A 20,717-nucleotide genomic window follows, 5' to 3' on the forward strand; every position below is an offset into this window, starting at 1 on the left:
TACGAGGGCAGATCCTGTAAGATAATCAATCACTTGTCGAGCAGGAAAGTGAAGCATTCGGTTAATTATGAACCCCTACACGCTGCGAGGTGGTGCACACTCACAATTTGCATCCATCTGTGTGTGTGTGTGGAGTGTGTGTGTGTGCAGTGATTGCTGCAGCTCATATTTCCCATGAGCCCCGGTTGTAAAGCCCATTCACTAAATCATCTATCCTCCTCCGTCCCCAGCACCCCTGTCCCCTCATCCTCCGCCTCCTCCTCAAACTTATCATTCTATAACTCTTCCCCTCAGCGTGCATCCACCTCCACCCCACCCCACTGTCAATCTATCTCCCCCAAGCCTCCATCTCTTCCCTCTCTGCTGTTAGATCCCTAAAAAGAGCATTTTCACTTCCTCCTTGTTGCATATTCTATCTTCAAGTCACGCCTGAGACTGAGATTTGAGGGGAAAACAGAAGATGAGAGAAACCTTAAAGAGGAAAGGGAAGCTTTTTGTACAAAGACGTTTAAAGAAAAACAACCAAGGTACAACCAATGTGTGTGTGTGTGTGTGCTGCTAAAATTCAAACTGCGAGTGATATGTGTGTTTGCCTCATCCTTCTTTTCTGTGCTCGAGCACCAGAAAAATCGATGCAAGCGCCTCCTAATAAACGGATAGACGGATCAACAGAGCAGATTCAGCAATCTCAGCATGAATCTCCATCCTCTCTCCTCTCTGACCCTTACCGAGGCAGGCGGCAGCGAGGCACGGCGCGGCGCATCCTCAAATACAGCAGCCGGCCTGCCAGGCTTCACAATGCCAGGGCGCTGCGATGTGGAGGTTAGAAGTGGAAGAGGAGAGGAGACGTGATGGGAATGTAGACGCTACTGAAGAGCTTGAGATAAGGAGACGGAGGGAGGAGCGGAGTAAATTGATTAGGAGGGAGATTTGTTAGCTGTATTTTTTATAATTAGGTATATGAGTCTAATTTTTTCATGATATGCCAGTAAATTCACATAAGTACCATTTTCTTCTTCTCCTGTGGAGCTTGAATGTTTCCTCTGCTGAGTTCGCTGTGGGTTTGGAAACCATCTGTATACTGAGTGACATATCTGATCAGAGGTGTGCACACTGCTCTCTTTGGAGCCAATACCTGCTCTAAAGTGACATCTTTGGTGCATAAAAAAGCGCTAAAGTGCTCTGTTTGAGGCCAAAAAGTGCACTAGGTGCCAACTTTGGAGCAAAATTAGAATAGAATAGAATAGAATAGAATAGAATAGAATAGAATAGAATAGAACTTATTGTCATTGTAACAAGTACAACGAAATTAAAGTCATAGCAGCAATCAAGAAAACCAAAGTAAGAAAGTGTATAGAAAGTGCAAAAAGGTCCACAAGAAAATAGATGATGAAAGCTTGTCCATCATTCTCCAGTTTAGCCAGCCTCCACCTCCACAGGGTCTCAACATGCCGTTGGTGTCTGAAATCAGCTCCGTTAGCCATGTCTGTGAATAGCATGATGCTACTCTGCCTTCTGGTATTCCCTCAGTTGCTGGATCAGCATGGTTAGCTCGTCCAACTTATTGGAGATAGATCTTATGTTCCCAATAAAGATGGATGGAAGGACAGGTCCATGTCGTCACTTCTTAACTCACACCTGAGAACCAGCACGTCGTCCTCACCTCCTTCTCCTCACCTTGTGGGAAGACATCCGGCCTTACACCAGTTAGCATTGACATGCTACAGGCTGCTAACAGCTGATTTCACATGTAAACAATGTGGCCATGGTTACATGTAGGATCTCCAGACAAACACAGGAGCAAAAAAAAGTAAAAGTATCGCTGAAGACACAAAAAGTTTGGTGTCCATGACCAACAAATGAGCCAAACAAAGTAATGATCCACTCCAAATACAAAGATGACGAAAAAGAGACGAAAAAATTACAAGAAACAGACAAAGAAGAGTGAGAAAGCTGCTGCAAAAGGCAGCCTTACAACCTAGCAAATTACAAGCCACAGTGACCTCTTTGGATCCAAAACATATTCTAAAGGGCCATCTTAGGAGTAATACACGATCTTAACTTGTTCTCTTTAAAGCCAAAATGGGCTCATGGGGCCTTTTTTGAGCTAAAACCCACTCTGAGAGCAATTTTTGAAGCCAAAATGTGGTAAAGTATACTCTTTAAGGCAAAAAGCTGCTCCAAGTGCCCTCTTTGGAACCAAAACACACTCTAAGTGCTATATTTGAAACCAGAACATGCAAAAGTATCCGCTTTGAGACAAAAAGGAGCTTTAAGTGCTCTCTTTGGAGCCAAAACATGCTCCAAGTGCTATCCATGAAACCAAAACATGCTGAAGTATCCTCTTTGAGGCAAAAACCAGCTTTAGGTGCTCTCTTTAGAACCACATTACTTGCTAAAGTGGCCTGTTTTAGGGCCAAAATGTGCTCAAAAGTGCCCTTTTTAGAGCAAATATATGCTGAAGTGTCCTCTTTGAGACCAAAACGTGCTCTTAGTGCCTTCTCTAGAGCCAAAACATGGTAAAGCATACTCTTTAAGACAAAAAAAGAGCTCTAAGTGTGCTTTTTGGAGCCAAAACACTTGCATAAGTGGCCTGTTTAAGGGCCAAAAAGCACTCTTAAGTGCCTTTTTTAGAGCCAAACACATACCAAAGCCCTCTTTGGAGCCAAAACACACTCCAAGTGCTATCTATAAAACCAAAACATGCTGAAGTATCCTCTTAGAGGATGATGTCAGCTATAGGTGCTCTTTTTAGAACCACATTACTTGCTAAAGTGGCCTGTTTAAGTCCAAAAAGCGCCCATAAGTGCCCTTTTTTTAGAGCCAAATACATGCTTAAGTGTCTTTTTTGATACCAAAACGTGGTCTTAGTGCCTTCTTTGGAGCCAAAACACAGACCAAAGTGCCCTCCTGCTGGTCAAAATGTATTTAACTTCCCTCTTGTAATGGTAAAATGCGTGCTGTACGTGCCTTTTTTCTTTTCGACCCTGTTCTTTGATTGGTAGCTGAAAAGGCGGATGATGAACTGTCAGAAAAAATCTGTTGATATTTAGGTTAAAACACATTTTTTCCTGCTTCCTATTATTGTATCATTCACCAGGAAAGCTTTGTCCCAAATCAGGGGTTGGATCTTCGGAGGCTTTTGCCTTTGTAGCTGAGAAATGGTCGAGTCTGTAGCAAATTTCCCGCTTGTTGCATCACTTTGCGCTCCTCCTGATGCCGAGCAACAGGTAGCTAACATCAGTGACATCACACAGCTCCACCGCCACCACGGTTTTAAAGATAATTTCCAGCTTTGTTGGGATTTCTCTTTTTCATGTTTTTTGGCTTTTTGTGCTTTTTATTTAGAAAGGACAGGACAGTGGATAGAGCAGACACCATGGTGAGTGGGAAGGGACATGAGAGAGAGGTGCCACATGCTGGGTTCAAACATGAACCACCTGTTCAGGAGCTAACATCAATGGGGGCACAACATGGACAGCTAGACTGTAACGGTGCTTCAAAAATTCAGATTTTTACGGCACAATCACATCCTATGTTGTTTCATCTCTCTTTTTTCAGATACCACACATGAATGCAAAAGCAAAAAGTGTTTTATGTTGTGTGACAGACAGCTAGAAAGGAAAACTGATGTGACAGCAACACACAAATGTGTAGTGTCAGAACAGAGAAGCACAATCTGAATGTGTAGGTACGCTCGTTCTATCCTCTCCTCTCTGCTTGGCAAGCGAGGTCTGGTGAAATCCCACCCTCTGTCACCCATAAACATCTTATTCAGGTCAACGAGTATACTCACACACACATTTCCACACACATACACACACGTTACCCCAGGTGAGGCACCAGCATGCTGAAGGCAGAGGAAATAGGAAGGTAGGATGGAGGACGGGAGATCTCCAGGGGATTCTGGAGGTGTGTGTGTGTTTGTGTTTGTTGTGTGTTTGTGGGCCTGCCAAAAGCTATGGACCTGCATACACAAACACAAATAGGGTTACACTACCACACACACACACATTCAAGCATGCAAGACGAGTTCCTCACAGACACACACATTAAGTGTGTGTGTATCGGAGATGAATAATGCTACTGTGTGGCTGGTGGGATGCAGCACTGTCCCTTGGGCGGGTTGAATGGTGGGATATTGTCCTCAAACTGGCTGACACACACTCAAACACACACATATACACACAAATGCAAAGTTGCACACAAGCTGGAGCTCTGTCTCCAGGTGACTCTGTTCTTTTTATAAATCAGGGGCAAACTCCACCCCCCCCCCACACACACACTCTCTGTCTCAGTTTGAAAGCATAACATGCACACACACTTTTCACGTGCCTCACACACTCTGACACATACAAATAGATATAAGTGAAGAAAGACCACATTGGAAACGCGCCTATGACAACGATACTGGATTATTAGCTCACATATACAAACACATTGCAACACTTCCTTCTTTCCCCTGAAGGAAAACAAAAGTTACATCAAAGATAATCCTGAAAACATTGCTTCATACTGTTTGTTTTGCTGATGGACCATAATATAATAGAATGGCCAAAAAAAGGGAGGGCTTGATCCAAAACAATTATGAATAATGCATTATGAAAATGAAGCTGGAAAGCTTAATAGCCAGCGAGTTCAGCTCTGAGTCAGAGTCAGTGTCATGACCAAACACGATATGTCAACTTAGAACTGTGGCCTTCAGTAATTCAACAATTCACTTACAATGAAATGAGGCCTCAGTATTAAAGAGGCTTTTCAAACAATTGTGCAAAAATGTGCCCCAAGTTTTAAGAGGGTATCCCAAACAATCTTCAACATGTTTGTTCTTTCAAAATCTGGTTATGCATAAGAGGCATTGTTTGTGTTCAAAGGTGAAACTAGGATTCTGTGAAGTACACAGGATGAAGCTCAGTGTTTGCATGTGTTGGTGGCAGGATGTGAGAGAAAATATAATCAAAGTGGATTTTTTCATTTTTCTCAAGAGGAATGTTAAAATACAAGTAGACACTATCTATAAAGGGAGAAATTGTAGAGTATATTCACCACAGGCTCAATAACACTAACCATCATATTTTTCTTTTTTCCCTCTCTTCCTGCTCTCCTTGTTCCTCCAGAACCCCTAACCCTCCCTCCCCCCCTTTCCCGTCTCACCTCACCTCCCCCTCCCTGCAGACGAAGACAGCTATGCAGTCCTTCCGTGAGCGCACCGGTGGTTACCACAGCAACCAACCCTGCTACCAGCAGGAGCCCCATGAATTATCCCGCTTGGAGACCTATCGGCAACACCCACATCATCCCCATCCCCAACACCCGCATCCTGGCCCTGGTCCACATCCAGGCCCAGGTCCAGGGCATACCAGGTCAGGCTATGAGGCCCTTTCACTTGCAAACCCATCAAGCATGCCCCCTGCTGGAGGACCAGGAGCTGGAGGAGGACCTAAGGACTGTTACAGCCAGCAGGCTTACCCTGGATACCCAGGAAATGCTGGTGGGGGTGGAAATCCAGGAAATGGAGGTTCAGCATCCTCACAGGCAAAGAAATCCTACAGACCAAGCAAAGTTCCCCCAACTAACCCAGGTCAGCACCTACAGGGTCCTGGGGCCTACAGTAACCACATGGGGCCTGGAAATTACTCAGCCCAGTATATAAGTGAGGGCCACCTCCAGCAGAAATGGGAGGACCAAGCCCAGCTAGCACAATATGACCAGGAAATGGTCGGACGCCTGGAAGGAAGTGGTACCCCTGCACCTGGGTCCTCCCAGTACATGGACCAGAACATGATGGGCCATTCCCAGACTCAGTGCCACCAGCCCTCCAACCCTGCCTATACCAGTCCCCACCATCAGCCGCACCCTCCCAACCCTTCCCCATCCCCTCTCATGTACCCCCAGAGTCACCTGCACTACCCCCAGCACTCACCCTCTCCTTCACCGTACATGGACAAGTGCGGCCCCATGCCCCATTGCTACAAAGGTTACAACATGCAGACCAACTCTCAGTACGGCAGACAAATGAGTAGCCACAGCAATTTGAAGCAGGGGGGTTACAGATCAACACAGAACAGTTACGGCTATCAGCAGCCTCCCTCGAGAGCTTATGAGCAGCAGCCCCCTTTACAGACTATGACCAACACCCAGGAGCCCCACCCAAAATACCAACACTACAGCCAACCCCAACAAAACTACTGTCTCTCTGATCTCTCTGTCAGATCCCCTGAGCAGTATTATCAGACCTGTAGCCCCTCCTCAAGCCATTCCCCTGCACGCTCAGTGGGGCGCTCCCCTTCATACAGCTCCACCCCTTCTCCACTTATGACCAATCCAGAGTCGTTCCAGTATGGACAACCTCCCATGACCCCTGGGGCAGCCTCCTCCTCATCATCGTCTTCAGCTGGTATGCAGGAGCAAGCCAGTGCCAATACAATGTTGATGCCCCCACGCTCACACCCCTCGCCCAGCGTGCCCCACCCAGCGCCGCATAGCTACACCACCACACCGCAGGTCCCAACCATGAAGGAACGCTTCTCAGAGAAGTTGTTGTCGAACCCTAGCCTGTGGAGTCTGAATGCACTGACCTCTCAGGTAGAGAATATCTCTAATAATGTCCAGCAGCTGCTGCTCTCAGAGGCTCTGGTGGCAAACAAAAAGGGAAGTAAACGCAGCAGCGGAGGAAGCAACAGCAGCGTTGGAAGCGGGGCGTCCTCCAAAAAAGGTGAGGAGTACAAAAGTCCTCCATATCCAGACAGTGGTGCTGGGAGTGTTGGTGGTAGCTCCATGCAGGACCCTTACTCCACCCCACAGCATCAGCCGATGCCCATGGAGCTCCACGAGGGAGGCTACTCCAGCAGCAGTGATGAACAACTGGAGAGGGGATACTTCTACTGTGGCCAGGGCAGGAGTCCCGCACAGGCTCCAAATAATGCACAACTAAGCTTGGATACAGCTTCATCATGCTCCATGACATCCCCAGATGATATGTCCACCAGATCTGGAGACTCAGGCCTTCACAACCTTACCCCTGACCCATCTAGATGTCAGTCGGGGCAGGGAGGAGATGGCATGAGCACTCCAGTAAAGAGCATTGGTGATGAAAGGTCACCCGCAAGCATTGCAATCCCAAGTCCCATGAAACAAGAAAGGGACTCCCCCTCAGATATACAGAATATCAATGAACCTGTCAAAGAAAACTTTGAGGAATCAGCATGGACGGAGAAATCGACAGAGAAAGAGGAGGCGACGACTGATAGCAACCCTGACCACAATAGAGAAACTGACATGACTAAATCTACAGAGACTCAGGAGAAATGGTCAGATGAAGAAAAATGTCCAGCTCAGTTTAGCGACCTCAACAAAGAAGAGACGGACAAAAGCTATTGCTTTAAGGAGACGGCGTTCCAACAGGTCCAGGGTAAATATGACTCCGATGCAAGAGACTCAGTTGAACAGTCGCCTGCAGCTCTCTCTGACTCCAGCCACAAGGAGCACTTTGTCAATGAGATGAAATCTGAGGCATTCAAATCTGAGTCACCCACCGCCTCGGAGAGCTCGGTGAAAACACTGCCTTTCGTTTCCAGGGGTGACCTTGAACAGGATCAATACTCAACAGAGAAAGATGACAGCTCCGAGAACGCCTCCCCAACCCCCCAGGTTGAGGCTTTGGATGAGAGCAACTTGGACAAGAGAGAAAGTAAAGATGAAGAGGAGGAAGAAGAGGGAGGAGGGGAAGAGGAGTCGGATAAAGAGGAGAAGGAAGAAAAAGAAGAAATACAGACACAACAGCTACGTGTTCTTTCACCTTCTCTGCCTGCTGATGTAAAGGGGGAACTGGTGGAGGAAGAGAAAGTGAGCCAGTCATCGACTGAGGAGCACATGAATAATAGAGATGGGCCAGAGAAGCCTGCTGGAGATCTCTGCAGCAGGACAGAGAGTCAGACTACTGAGCTCCTTATCGACAATGAGTCTGCAGGGGCGCCTGCTCATCCAAACACAGCAGCAGTAACAGCAGCAGCAGAAGCTCCTGCGAGGGAGTCAGCCATCGGTGACACCGCTCCCCAGCCTCAGTCTGCCATGCCTGTCTTCTCGGCTCTTAATGACAAGGGAACGCTTCAGGCTAGGGATCATATAGATCACAGCGATGCTAAGGTGCTGGAGCCAGACTCTCCTCAGCTTCCAGGGAAGTCGATACTGCCCTCAGCTCCCTCCTGGGCAGACACTCCACCCTCCCCCAAAAAAGGTGATGAGGACATGGAGCCAGGCATCAGCTGCGCCAGCGCTGTGACTCCCTTGGCCAAGCCAGAGCCCGTTGCGCCATCTGCTCAGCCGAGAGCGTTTGGACGCAAGCATGCCAGGGGAAGAAGAAGAATCATGCAGTCAGGTGTGGGGATAAGGCGACAGCTCAGCCTGGAGAAGGAAGGAGAGAAGGAAGATGAAGGTGCTCCCTCACCTACGCAGAAACCGTGCATGCCTCCCAGTAAAACCGTTCTGTTTTCAGACCAAATGGATCTAGCTCATCCAGAGTCCATCGTGAGCCAGACTCCCAAAACTCTAACCGATGGTTTCCGATCAAGAATGTGCACTCGCTCATTCAATGCACTTGACTTGCCACCCAAAGTTGAGCCTCATGTTAAGAGAAAACCAGGTCCAAAGCCCGGTCCAAGGCCTGGACTCAAACCAGGGCCAAAGCCAGGGCCAAAACCAGGCCTGAAACCAGGCCCAAAACCAGGGCCTAAACCTGGCTTAAAGCCCGGGCCGAAGCCAGGGTTAAAACCTGGACCCAAACCAGGGCCCAAACCAGGACCAAAACCTGTGCCAAATGAACCAGAGCTGCAACTGAAAATTGAAACTCCTCTGAGACGAAAACCAGGACCGAAACCAGGTTCAAGACCCGGACCAAAACCTGGGCCAAAGCCTGGACCAAAACCTGGACCAAAACCAGGGCCCAAAGCAGCCCCTAAACCAGCTCTCAAACCAGGACCAAAACCTGGACCCAAGCCTGCAGATGTTTCACAGCCGGCTGATGTGTTACCTCCAAGGCCCTCTGTGGGTCGACCCAAAGGCTCAGTCTCTAAAGCAAAGCAGCTACAACAAGAAGAAGCAGCTCAGCAAAGCAGGAACAGGAAGAGCTCCAAAGCTGTGACGTCACAGGTGAACCAGGATACAAAACTAGTAAACCAGGAAGAAAAACAAGCAAGCCAAGAGGAGAAATCCCCAGAGAAGGAGAGCCAGAACATGGTCCTGAGGTCCAGGAAACCTTCACAAGAAAAAACCTCTAAAGAAAAAAATACAGTGGAGAATATTATTCCCAAAACTGACACAAAAGCCAGTAGTATTTCTCTAAAAATAGAGGAGTCCATCCCTTTGGAAGAAACGTCAGAATCCACTACTAATACAGGTAAAAACACAGACCTTCCAGCTGACCCACCTGCAGAGCTTGCAGCACCTCTCCCAACTGAACAACCTGAAGAGAAGACATCGCTTCCGATTAAACGGAAACCTAGCCCTGAACTTTCTATAGCACCAGTCAAGAAAAAGAGGGGTCCTAAACCCAAACCGAAGCCCTTACATCCTGAGCCCCCTCTCTTGGAAGAAATTTTCTTAACCCCGTCAGAGAAGAGTGTTGTGGGCCCAAAAAGGAAACGTGGGTCACCCAAGAGGGCCTCTGTTGTTGCTCCCTCAACCAAAGACACTCTGCCCAGCATCAGTGAGGCGGATATCAGCTGTGATGTACCTGCCGTGCCTCCTCAGTGCCCCACCAAAACAAAAGTACTCCCTCCACGTAAAGGCAGGGGGCAGAAGTATGAGGCCATGGTGCAGAAAATCACTTCCCCTAGCTTGAAGAAACACCCGCCAATCCTCCAGACGGATGGCAATCTCACTGATGATGTAGCATCCAAGCTTTTGTCTCAGCAGGTCTTAAAGGAGGATGAGGCTTCCATCCTCATGCATAGTCCTGAGACGACAGAGGGAGAAGGGAAAGGAGCTGAGTCTAGACAAGAAGGAGGGAAACAACAGAGTAGAGAAGATGTGACACAAGAAAGAGAAAAACATGAGCAGAGTCAGGAGGAATCGACACAAGAGGAGGTGCAAACAGGGTCTGAAGAAAAGGTTGTAAATAAGGAGGAGGTGAAACAGGAAAACCAAAAGGCAGGGACACCACTGGATGGTAAGAGCAACAAGGTTTGGAGCTCAGCAGAGACCCCGCTAGAGGTCAGGGATCCAGAGAAGTTGACACAACAGGCCTCAGAAGATTCATCTTCCACTGCCCATAGTTCCTCGAGAACCAAAAGAAAGAGATGGGCCATGGTGGAAAGTACGGATGCCTCAGTTGTAGCACTGGAAGCAGATAGTCTAATAGTCACAACACCGAGGCTAGCCAAGCAAAGGGCTATCAAAAACAACCATGAGATGCACCTGAAGCAGAGGAGAAAGAGAAGAAAAGGCCAAGCTCTTCAAGAAGAAGAGACAGCAAAGGAGATGCATGTCGAAACGACGGAGCAACAAAAACAAGAGAGGGTCGAAGAGAAAGCAGGTCCTACAGAATCCACGGTGTCTCCGCCAATCAGCACAGACGAGACCCCAGAAGCCCCCAAGGTTACCAGCACAGACCTTATCCAGAAACCAAGGAGAGGCAGAAAACCATCCACAAATCCATCCAAGAGGAAACGCGGCAGAAGCTCAGCTGAACTGATTCCCGGAAAGCCAATAAAGGTTCATAAAAAGCCCGGACCAAAACCTGGGATGAAAGATGCTATTGAGGTTATTGAGGCGGTAATAAGAGCAGCGGGATGTGAATCAGATGCAAGAGAGGAGAAAGAAAAAGAAGCAAGAGAAAGAGAGGGGAAAGAAACCTCTGGGTCATCAGTTGTTGGTCCTGTAGTGACGGTTTCAGACAAGAAGACTGAGACGATAACAGTTAAAAGATTCAGGCGCAGACCAGTCTATCAAAACCCCAAACTGTCTTTCTGTCCTTACGTACGGATGAACAACTCCAGAGACTTTTCCTCGTGGTGTGCCGTAGTCAACAAACCTGAGGATGCAGTTATATTTCAAAGACGTAGAAAAAAGGGCATACTCCGAATGAGGAATCCTTTCACTGTCGCCAAGGTGGTGCCGCACACTGCTGCCATGCTGCAAGGACCCTTGGTGAACACAAACCTAACAGATAGGTGTCTCTCATGTAGCCTGTGTGGAAAGCCAGCAAATTACAGGGACCTAGGTGACCTGTGTGGACCGTACTACACAGAGGACAGCGTCCCACGGAAGGTCTTGACAACAAGTCACAGAGCATCCCTCAGGATAGACCCAGAGAAGACAAACGACAGTAGCAGTAGCAAGAGCGAGGAAACGGGCGACTCCTCCAAGGAGGAGGGCGAGGGCAGCACAAAAAAGGAGGGCAACTCTGAGGCATCACCACAAGAGGGCAGTAGTAGTAGCAGCAGTGGAAGACACCATCATTGGCGCCACAGACGTGCAGACAGGACAGAAAGAATGGGTCAGGAAGGCGGTCCACGAAGAATAACGCTCCGTGAGAGGTTCAGGAGGATGAAGCAGCTCCAGGCTGTCGGCACGGGGGCTTCAGGTGACCACGAGGGCAACGACAGCATGTTCCAAAGGTTACAAGAGGAGGCAGAGGCTAAAGAGCACTGGGCGCATGAAAACTGTGCCATCTGGACCAAGGGAGTTATTATGGTCGCTGGGAGACTATACGGACTGAAAGAGGCTGCCAACAACTCAGCCAAATCGGTACGGTGGTATTTATTTACACTACTTTTCATGACCAGTCATAAGATATTACGATTCAACAGTTATGCTGACAATCTGTCTTGTTTCTCTGAGAAATTGCAATAACTTTCACTTTTTTCCCCCTCTTTTCCTCTTCTCTGTCCCTATGTGCCTCTATCCTTCAATTTGTTCTTCCTTTGTTGGTCCCGGTTCGTATGTCCGTCTGTCTGACTAACCCCAGAACTGCTACAAGTGCCAGATTGTGGGGGCGTCCCTCAGCTGCTGTTGGAGAGGCTGCTCTCATAAATACCACTATGTCTGCGCCAAAGAGATAGGTAAGAGACCACAGCGAGGGAGGAAGAGAGCAACAAGGGATGAAAAGGGAGGACGCGTCAGAGGGAGGGAGGAAGGGGGGGGAAGTGAGGAAAGAGGGGAGATTGAAGGTAGGTTTAGAGGGCAATGGGAGGAGGAAATTAAGGCAGGTGGGGAAAAAAAGGAGTGAAGAAAGAAAGGGGAGGGAGCGTGGATGTGGGTGAAATGAGAGAGGGAAAATACATCAAGACGTAACGTTATTGAGCGTGAGGAGAAATGGCTGAGGGAGCTCAGGGAGGGTAAAAGTAGAGGCTGGGAAGGAGGGAGCTTGAATTAAGGGAATGATGAGAGGAAAGTGGGACCCCAGAGTGTGCATGAGGGAGTGGGGGAAGAGATATAGGGAGGAGGATGTGTCTGTGTGCATTATTGACCACAACCCCCGAGGCTTGGTCAATTTATTCTGCTCTCTGAGTGCGTGTGTCTGCGTCTGCATGCAGCCATGTGTGTGAACCTTTGCATAAACGCTTCCCTCTGCGCACGTAAAGAATCTTACATGTATTTACACCTCCAGTGAGTGTGGGCCTTCTCTTTGGAGTCGATATACGTGTGTGTCTGGGTGTCAGCACATGTGTTGTATGGCCCCCCTCCCTCCCCCTCCCGCATTACCTCATGGCAAGGAAGTACAGTGTGAGGATTAGAAAGCCTGCCACGTCTGCCTAGCCAGCACAGGGAGCGGAGCGGGGCCTTTTTAATCCTGCTGAGTGCACCAGCCATATCTGACTGCCTGCCTGTCTGCCTCATCCACTCAGGCTTTTTCCTTTCTCCTCCTTTCTGCCTTTTCTTGCTCATCTTCCCATCCTAACCCCTCATCTTTGTCATTTATCTAGACTTTTAGAGGTGGGGTTGTGCGGTCACTGTTCATTAGCCTCATGCAAATTCTTATTCTTCAGTAAATGTCATTTTAACTCAGTCTTTCCTTTGTTTTGCTTCCTCTACAGGCTGCACATTCCATGAGGATGACTTCTCCATTAAATGTCCCAAACATGAGGTAAGAATTTTTTTTTAACACGATTAAAAAAAATCTTTTCAGCTTTAAAGTAGGGGAGAACAGGGTTAGTTATCACACAGGTTGGTTGTCACACTTATTATATCCTGCCACCAGAGGGCGCTGTATCTCAAATTGTGGTGTGGTAGTTTATAGAATTGGGATCAGAGCCTGACTAAATAGTCTTTACTAGAGTTAGACAGCTGAACTTTTACACAATAGATTTATACCAAACCCTTAAAAAGTGTGAAGGTAAAGCAACATTTACAACTGTTATTAGCTAGTTAAAGAGCCTGCGAGGAGTTTCTAAGTGATCTTGAAAAAGTCTCTCTTCAAGATATATGCCTGATCATAATCCACTCTTTGAAGTGAGATTATCAGCACCATTAAAGGTTTCTCCTAAATGCTACTTCATGGCTTCCTGATCAGGTTCAGCAGAACTGGACTGATTTAGGCACGCTGAAGTCTCCATGACAACACCACGTCAGCTGACAAAGTTTAGTAGAGAGAAGAGAGATCTGTGTTTTTCTCTGCTGAAAACTATTTCTGTGATTAATTTTGTAGTGGTGGTAGACACTGGAGCCTAACTGTCAGAACGAAAAAGGACAGAAGAGCAGAAGAAAGATAAACAGGAGAGAAATGGAGCACAAGTTAAAGGCTAAAACAGGAGCTAAAGGCTAATACAGAGGCTAAGAGCGAGGTCACACTGGCCATCCAAAACGTACCGTGCCTAAGCACGATTGCCCCCCTGCAGCGCTGTTCCCCAGCTGGAGAGTACGGCCAGCGGTCACAACCCCTACGTCAACCAGACTTTAGCGATTTCAGACACACGCACGGCCCGCCTTTGTCATCGTGAAGCGTCTGTTTATATGAAGCGCGATCTCATCAGAGTCAGCACAATGAGACAAAGACAATACTGCTACAACTTTAGAGACTTTTGGACTTATATTAAGTCGTTTTCGCCCGACACAGCCCTCTAACACCCCTCTAACACCCCCGCTTTGTTTAAAATGATTATCGAGGGATGCGCTTGCGGTGATTATACGTAATGGATCACACGCACTGTCCACATGCTTGTGCTCGACCAAAAACACAAATAAATGGACTCCCACCGAAAAAATCTGATATGGGTCTGCATTCACGCTTTATTTAGAGAATTTTCAGCGCGTTACTTTCACACAAAAACACCGCTAAATAAGGCTCTAGTTCTCATCGTGTCGTAAAACGACGCTACCTCCGCTGCAGAGCCACAGCTGGCTACGAGGTGCTCGCCGCTTAGTGTATCAGCCTGTGTGCGGCGTGCCAGATATAAACAAACGCAGGTAGTCTGCCAGGGAGAAGACACAAGTACACAAGTAAAATATGGCCCCGTCTGAGTGCAGAGGAAACCAGCAGAGGAGCAGGGAGAGGGGCTTCTGCTGCACAAATCACTGCTGTAGGGGTAATTTCTGCCCTAAACCTTGTGATAGGACCCAACTTATTCCATCCCGGAGTATCACTTCAAGCTTTAATTCACTGTAGAATGATTGATGAGAGGTGTTTTGGTGACAAGCATTTCACGCTAGAGTAAAAAGTGTGACAGCTAACCCCTTTGTCCCCTACACCAAAGTATCACTGCACCTTGCTTCACAACTGAGTCATGCACAGAGTTAAGAAAAGAGGAAAGATTTCAAGGTAAAAGGATGTTTGTATGCACTTGCTGCAGTTGTGCATCGCTTTGTATTCCCGTATCCCGCTCTCTGCTCTCTGTGCATCCAGATTTTTTTCTGTACTCCCTTCCAATCCTTTTTTTTTCAACATCACCCCCTGCACTGCTTCACCCTTCATCGTGCTCCACCCTTTGAAAAAAAAAGAAAAATGAGTTCACACATTGCTGTCACAAGCAGCAGCACCCTGCTCGATAGATGATACAGTGCAGAATAAAAAACAGGACTGTCAGCACCTGTACAACAAAAAAGGAAGCAGTGTAGGAAAGATAACAGATCAGGTACGCTGTCATCTTCCATGCCAATATGAGACCCAGGAAGGCTCACCTGGACTCTGTGATGTTTGATACTGAATCAATATGTTCCCAATGACCTGGAAAGCTACGCTCGTATCAGCCAGAAACACTGACGTTCTGTTTCTCTGAGGTAATCCTGTCACTCACTCCAGCTGCAGATTTCTGCAATCACAACATGCCACCTGTTCTTCAGCTTCCCAGTAAGACAGGCGCCATCTGGTGGTGGCGTGCTCACACTGCAGCAAAGAGAAGGAAGGTCAAATGCAGAGGGAGGCGAGGAGGGGGAGAGATGCTGACATTCAGCAGGGAGCGGGGCAGCGGTGCATTGAGGCAGCAGTTGCAGCAGCCTCCCTCCTTCTCTCCCTCCCTTCTCTGCATCCCTCTTTCCCTCCCTCCTTCTCTCCTGCTCTCCTCTGTGCAGACTGACAGGGATGAAAAGCTGGCTGCTGATCAAAACACCCCACCCAGCTTCACTGCCTGCTCTCCTCCCCACATGCTCTCTCCACCCTTTTCCTCTCTCCTCCTCTCCATCTCTCCTCCTCCTTCTGTTACTTTTCCTATTTTGCTCCCCGCGCCCTCCTGCTGTTCCTGCTCCCTCCGTCTCTCACTCCGCACACCTCTCATCTCCTGCGAGCTCTCCTTCCACCGTTTTCAGTCATCCTCCCCTCATCCCTTCCTCCCTCTTTCTCTCTCATCTCCTCTCTTCTCCTCTCCCCGCATCTCTTCACCTCGCCTCCCACGTCTAAGCGGCAGAAATAGAGTATGAGAAACCGAGAGAAGAAGGAGAGGAGACAGGGAGAGGTTGTTGTTAGCGAGCTGAGGCAGAGCTGTCATCAGCTGAGGGATCTGAAGGTCTGTGTGTGGGTCTGTGCCGCGCCAATTTACGCTGAGCAGCCTAATCAAAGGGAAGAGCACATCCAGATGCACACACACACACACACAAAAACACACACACACACATACACGAAAGCTCCCACCCATGGGTCCGCCTCTAAAATTCTCCTTCTGCCTGCGCTCACTTGGTTTCAGGGCTGGAGCACACATATCGATGAAGTTAGACACACACACACACACACACAGGTTCATTAACAGGGTACCTGTAGGCTCAAACACGTAAACACGGAGAGCACGAGAGAAGGGCGGAGAGAAAAGGAGGAGAAAAACAGTTTGAGCTGCGGCTGGGGAGGGAAAAGGAGAAATGGGGGCAGTTACATCAGAGAGCAACAGAACCAAAGAGGCAGAGATGGAAGGAGAAAAGATGAGACGGGCAACAGAGGGGGAGACATTTGGAGAAAAGAGATAAAATCAAGTGAGATGGACCGTGCAAAAGAATCAGGTTTATTCCAGGGAGGTAAATAAAAAGAGAAGGAGACGGGAAGGTAACTTAAGGGGGGATTGGAATGAAAGAAAAAGAACAAAAGTAACAAAAGAGACGCAGAGAAAAGCTGCAGGCATGAGTCCAGGCAATAAGGCTGTGCAACTGGCAGCTGAGAGGGGAAGACAGAAATTGAACTAGAGATGCTCACGGCTCCAGAGGAGGGGAAAGGGAAAGAAAGAACTCCACCATCACCAGCTCACAAGTGCGATTAGTGGGCGTTCCTGCTGCGTCTTCCACAGTGGAGCTGGTCCAATGGTCCAGGTGCATCCATCTCTCCACCCCTGGATGTGATGTCTGCAGAAACGCTCACAGAGAAAAACACATTCCAAGTGGAAGGTCTGCAGTAAACAGGAGGAAACATGCATTCTGCAGCTTTTATGATGGTCGAAACAATCAGAAACTGAGGCAGTCGCGCTAAAACAACCCAAGTTAAAAGACTACACTGGAAAAAACTACAATCTAAACAAGTGTTTTTTCTTCTTTTAACAAAAAAATGCCTTATTATACTTAATATAAGCCACATTTAACTGATCAGTCCAAAAATCTGTCTTGTTTCAAGTTATTTAACCCTCCAGGTACACATAGTGATGCCAGTTAGAAAAAATATTTTGACTGTTTGTTTTTTTGTGTTTTTTTGTCTTAAAATAGATCAAATAAACATAATCTAAAGAAAAAAAAAAAATTATGGTTATTTTTTGGGGTTCTTTGCCTTGAGGCAACATTGAAACATAATGGCCAGTAATTAATTATTTATCTATATTTCATCACACTTTTTTCAAAAACACATAGATAATACTTGATGGCCTCCACAGTTTACAATACATGCCATAAAAAGTGTAAAACCTTTAGAAAATAACTTTTTTTTTTTTTTAAGATTTTATGTCTGAATGTAGCCTGCAGGCAACACAGTAACATTGTGGAACACCCCATTGAAATGAATGGGTCAAGGAGTCTGAACATAATTTATCCAACTTTACATAAACTATTGACTTCACTTCTGTGGCTTTCAGGAGACAGAATTTTCATTGTGGGAAAAATGTGTGGAGGACAGGGATGGGTACCGAATCAGGTATTTCTATAGGTACTGACAGCATTCTGTCAAAAGTCCCAGGTACCTATTCATGGAAAATGAAAAGGAAAGGTACCGTGTTTAGGTACCTAAATGTATCCTTTTGACTGTGAGGGAGTGGAAGAGTAGGTCGTTTTCCATGCTGGACATGAACACAGCATTGGAGGTTATTGAAGAATAAATATGTTAAATTGAAAAAAAAATTATATATATATATATATATATATATATATATATATATATATATATATATATATATATATATATATATATATATATATAATATTTATTTATATTAGCTCTACCAAGCAGAGCTAACGCAACCTCACTCTTCATGATTATATATATATATATATATATATATATATATATATATATATATATATTTTTTTTTTTTTACCACATAAACACAAAAAGTACTGAAACTTGTTACCGTTGAGTACCTGTACCAATTGCCAGGTACCGGGCATCAGTACCGTATTGTTTCAAATGTGAAATGGTGTAACGGCTACAGTGTAACCCTGAAACTGGCATCAAATTTATCTAGGTGAAAACTGAAGCGGTCCAAAAGAAAATTCAACGACCAGTTTAACTTTGATCTGAACAGTTTGTAAACACAAAAACAGTAACCAAATTGTTTTTGTGGTGAAACTTCAATGGTACAGTGTTACCTCAGGGCAACATTTGCATTTTCACATGTTTTCTTAAATTAATTAGCAAATAAAGTAAATCAAACTATTAGAGAATAAGCTGTACTTGTCTATTCATGTGAAGATATTTTCATCTAGCCTGAGAAAGGCCCTATAAAAAGTTATTGGGCAGTTTTGAGGAGAGAATTGGCCAGGTTGGTCCTTGCAAAAAATGGATTCTGTATGTCCTCCAGAGGGTCATATGACAGATTCAAACACTGTTATTGGTTCCTTTAGATCTTTTCTCCTTTTTCAAAGTATTTCATGACAACTGGGATGTATTGTGTGAGTGTAAAAGGCCAAAAAATGGGTGCGTTGCCTAGAGAGGCAACGAGGTACCAGAGAGGGTTCAAGACAAAAATGAGGTCTGAATTGCTTGTAACAAGTAAAAAAAAAAAAGTTGCCAGAAAATTTACTTGACACTAGAATTATGTCTTAATACAAGAAACTTTTCTCTTCTTCCAATGGAATTTCTTCTTACTTACAATGAACTCAGAGCTCATTTTTGTCTTTAAACGACTTGAAAGGAGTCATGTTTCTGGACTGGTCAGGTGAATGGGGCTCAAGGTAAGTCTAAAAAGACATTTTCTACTGAAAATAAGATAAAATCACTTGACAAGATTTCAGTTTTTTGAAGTGTAAGACGTGCTGCGCATGGAAAATCACCTGAGGGACAAAGCTTTAACAGAAAAACTGACTCCAAACAGGAAGATACCTAGAAGCTGAAAGGGCAAAGATGCACAAGCTTTTAAACAAATGCAACAAGTCTTTCTTCATATGTGTCTGTGACTTTTACTCAAAATAGTCTGTCTTCTCCTTCTTCTGCAGGACCTGTAAAATATTCCAGTACACCACCACCACCAAAATCTTCTCACAGTCGGTCAAGCATCACCCTTCCAGAGAGGCAAACAGGACTGCAAACGGTCCAAGCAGCCACCTAAACCTGAAAACATGGTGTGGACTGATGATGGACAGACACATCGGTTGACCAGTGGGGCTGTAGGAGGGAAAAGGCTCGAGCTGTGGGAGCACAGACCCCCAGAGGAAAAGCTCCACAGAGGAAAAAAAGCTGCTCCCAGCCTAAACCCAGCCTGGAAACGTGTTTTCTCTCACTGGAAGGCAGAAGGCAGCAGTTAGCGGGAGGATAGACTGTGTGCCCAGAGCCCAGCGCACACGGGGGCTGTTTGAAATGCAGAGCAGCGAATGTGTGTGTGTGTGTGTTCTGCCTTCGGATGGGTTGCTATCATATTCAGACACCTGGCGGACACTGATTGGACAGCAGCATCCCTCTGGCCTCCTTGTCTGTGGTCCAAGAGGAGTGTGTGTATGTGTGTGTGTGTGTTTCACAGCGCTCATCATTCCCTGGCCACATCATCAGTGTGTCCACCCAAATGTGTGTGTGCGGGTGTGTGTGTGCAAGGGAAAAAGGTCATCTTCAATTCAAGATGTCATGCATCAAAAAAGCAGCAGCCAACCACTGGATGTACTCTCTCTCAAAACGTGTGCGTTTGTGTCTAAACTAAAAAAGGAAACTGTACATGATCACGTGCTTTACAGGTTCTACATATTCTGATATTGAAGAAAAAAACGGACGCAGTATTTTACTATAACGCTCTTATCTTCTGAGATGTATTTTGATGTGCTTTATGACTATATGACATCATTGCGTCACCCTTGGTATATGTCGGGCTTTGTGTTATTCTGAGATCAAAAAAAGAGTAAGGAGAAAAAATAGAACTCTGTCCAAGAGTGTTACCGCATCTCAACAGTGTGCACATTCAGTATGTACAGTACGCCGCCATCGCCATCGGACGGGTCCCGGATCAGGACTCCCAGAGGAAGGAGTCAGGTCGTGTCACTTCATGTCTATGTACAGTTCAGAACTATTACTGTTACAGCATTAACATTAGGTATGAATACTTCACCCTCACAGCAGTGCAGAACGTCCAGATATCATCACACACCTGTCTGTTTGTGTATCTCAAATGTAGCCTCTCTTTCTCTCTCACTCTCTTCCATGCGATGTAACGGCGCCCTGCACGGAGGGGTCAGTAACAGAACTGGTCATATCAAAAGGAGACATATTTAAGTATTAGAGCATAAAAGAAAGTGCAAAAAGGCCACACCAAACTCTCTCTTTTAAGGAGCTCATTATTTAATGGTGTATATAAGTATTTGATGCTGTTTAAATGTAAGATGTGATGTACTAATATAATTGTGTATAGTATTTCCTAGAGATGTTTATTTTCTATAAAATGGAATATGTTATTGCTTATAAAATGTTATTAAAAGAATCCATTGATGAAAAAAAGAACGACCTTTTTTGGGAATGTCACTCGTCTTAAGTTGGAGCATGCCGTTTTATTGATTTTCATGTCTCTTTGTTTGGACTCGATGACACAGCATCACTTTGTTTGAAATGTTTTTGTAACGCCAATGTTAAATATACCAGCACCTTTCAATGCTGCTACGACCAATGCCTGCTCTTTTTGTCTTTA

General features: G+C 46.1%; 1 protein-coding gene across 1 annotated transcript in view; it reads left to right on the plus strand.

Annotated features, from left to right (window-relative positions):
• The window catches only part of rai1 (retinoic acid induced 1), an 88,677-nt gene extending 67,989 nt beyond the window's left edge, over positions 1-20,688 (plus strand). Inside the window, exons 2-5 of the mRNA XM_074696591.1 lie at positions 5,118-11,745; positions 11,966-12,059; positions 13,035-13,084; positions 19,048-20,688. Of these exons, the coding sequence (XP_074552692.1) occupies positions 5,188-11,745; positions 11,966-12,059; positions 13,035-13,084; positions 19,048-19,056 (6,711 nt within the window). The 5' untranslated portion in view covers positions 5,118-5,187 and the 3' untranslated portion in view covers positions 19,057-20,688. The remainder of the gene's footprint in view (positions 1-5,117; positions 11,746-11,965; positions 12,060-13,034; positions 13,085-19,047) is intronic.
• The last annotated feature ends 29 nt before the right edge of the window (positions 20,689-20,717 follow it).

The sequence above is a fragment of the Halichoeres trimaculatus genome, unplaced genomic scaffold (assembly GCF_033239565.1).
Source record: "Halichoeres trimaculatus isolate MK-OKI-2021-1 unplaced genomic scaffold, fHalTri1.1 fHalTri1_scaffold_20, whole genome shotgun sequence".
Taxonomy (NCBI): domain Eukaryota; kingdom Metazoa; phylum Chordata; class Actinopteri; order Labriformes; family Labridae; genus Halichoeres; species Halichoeres trimaculatus.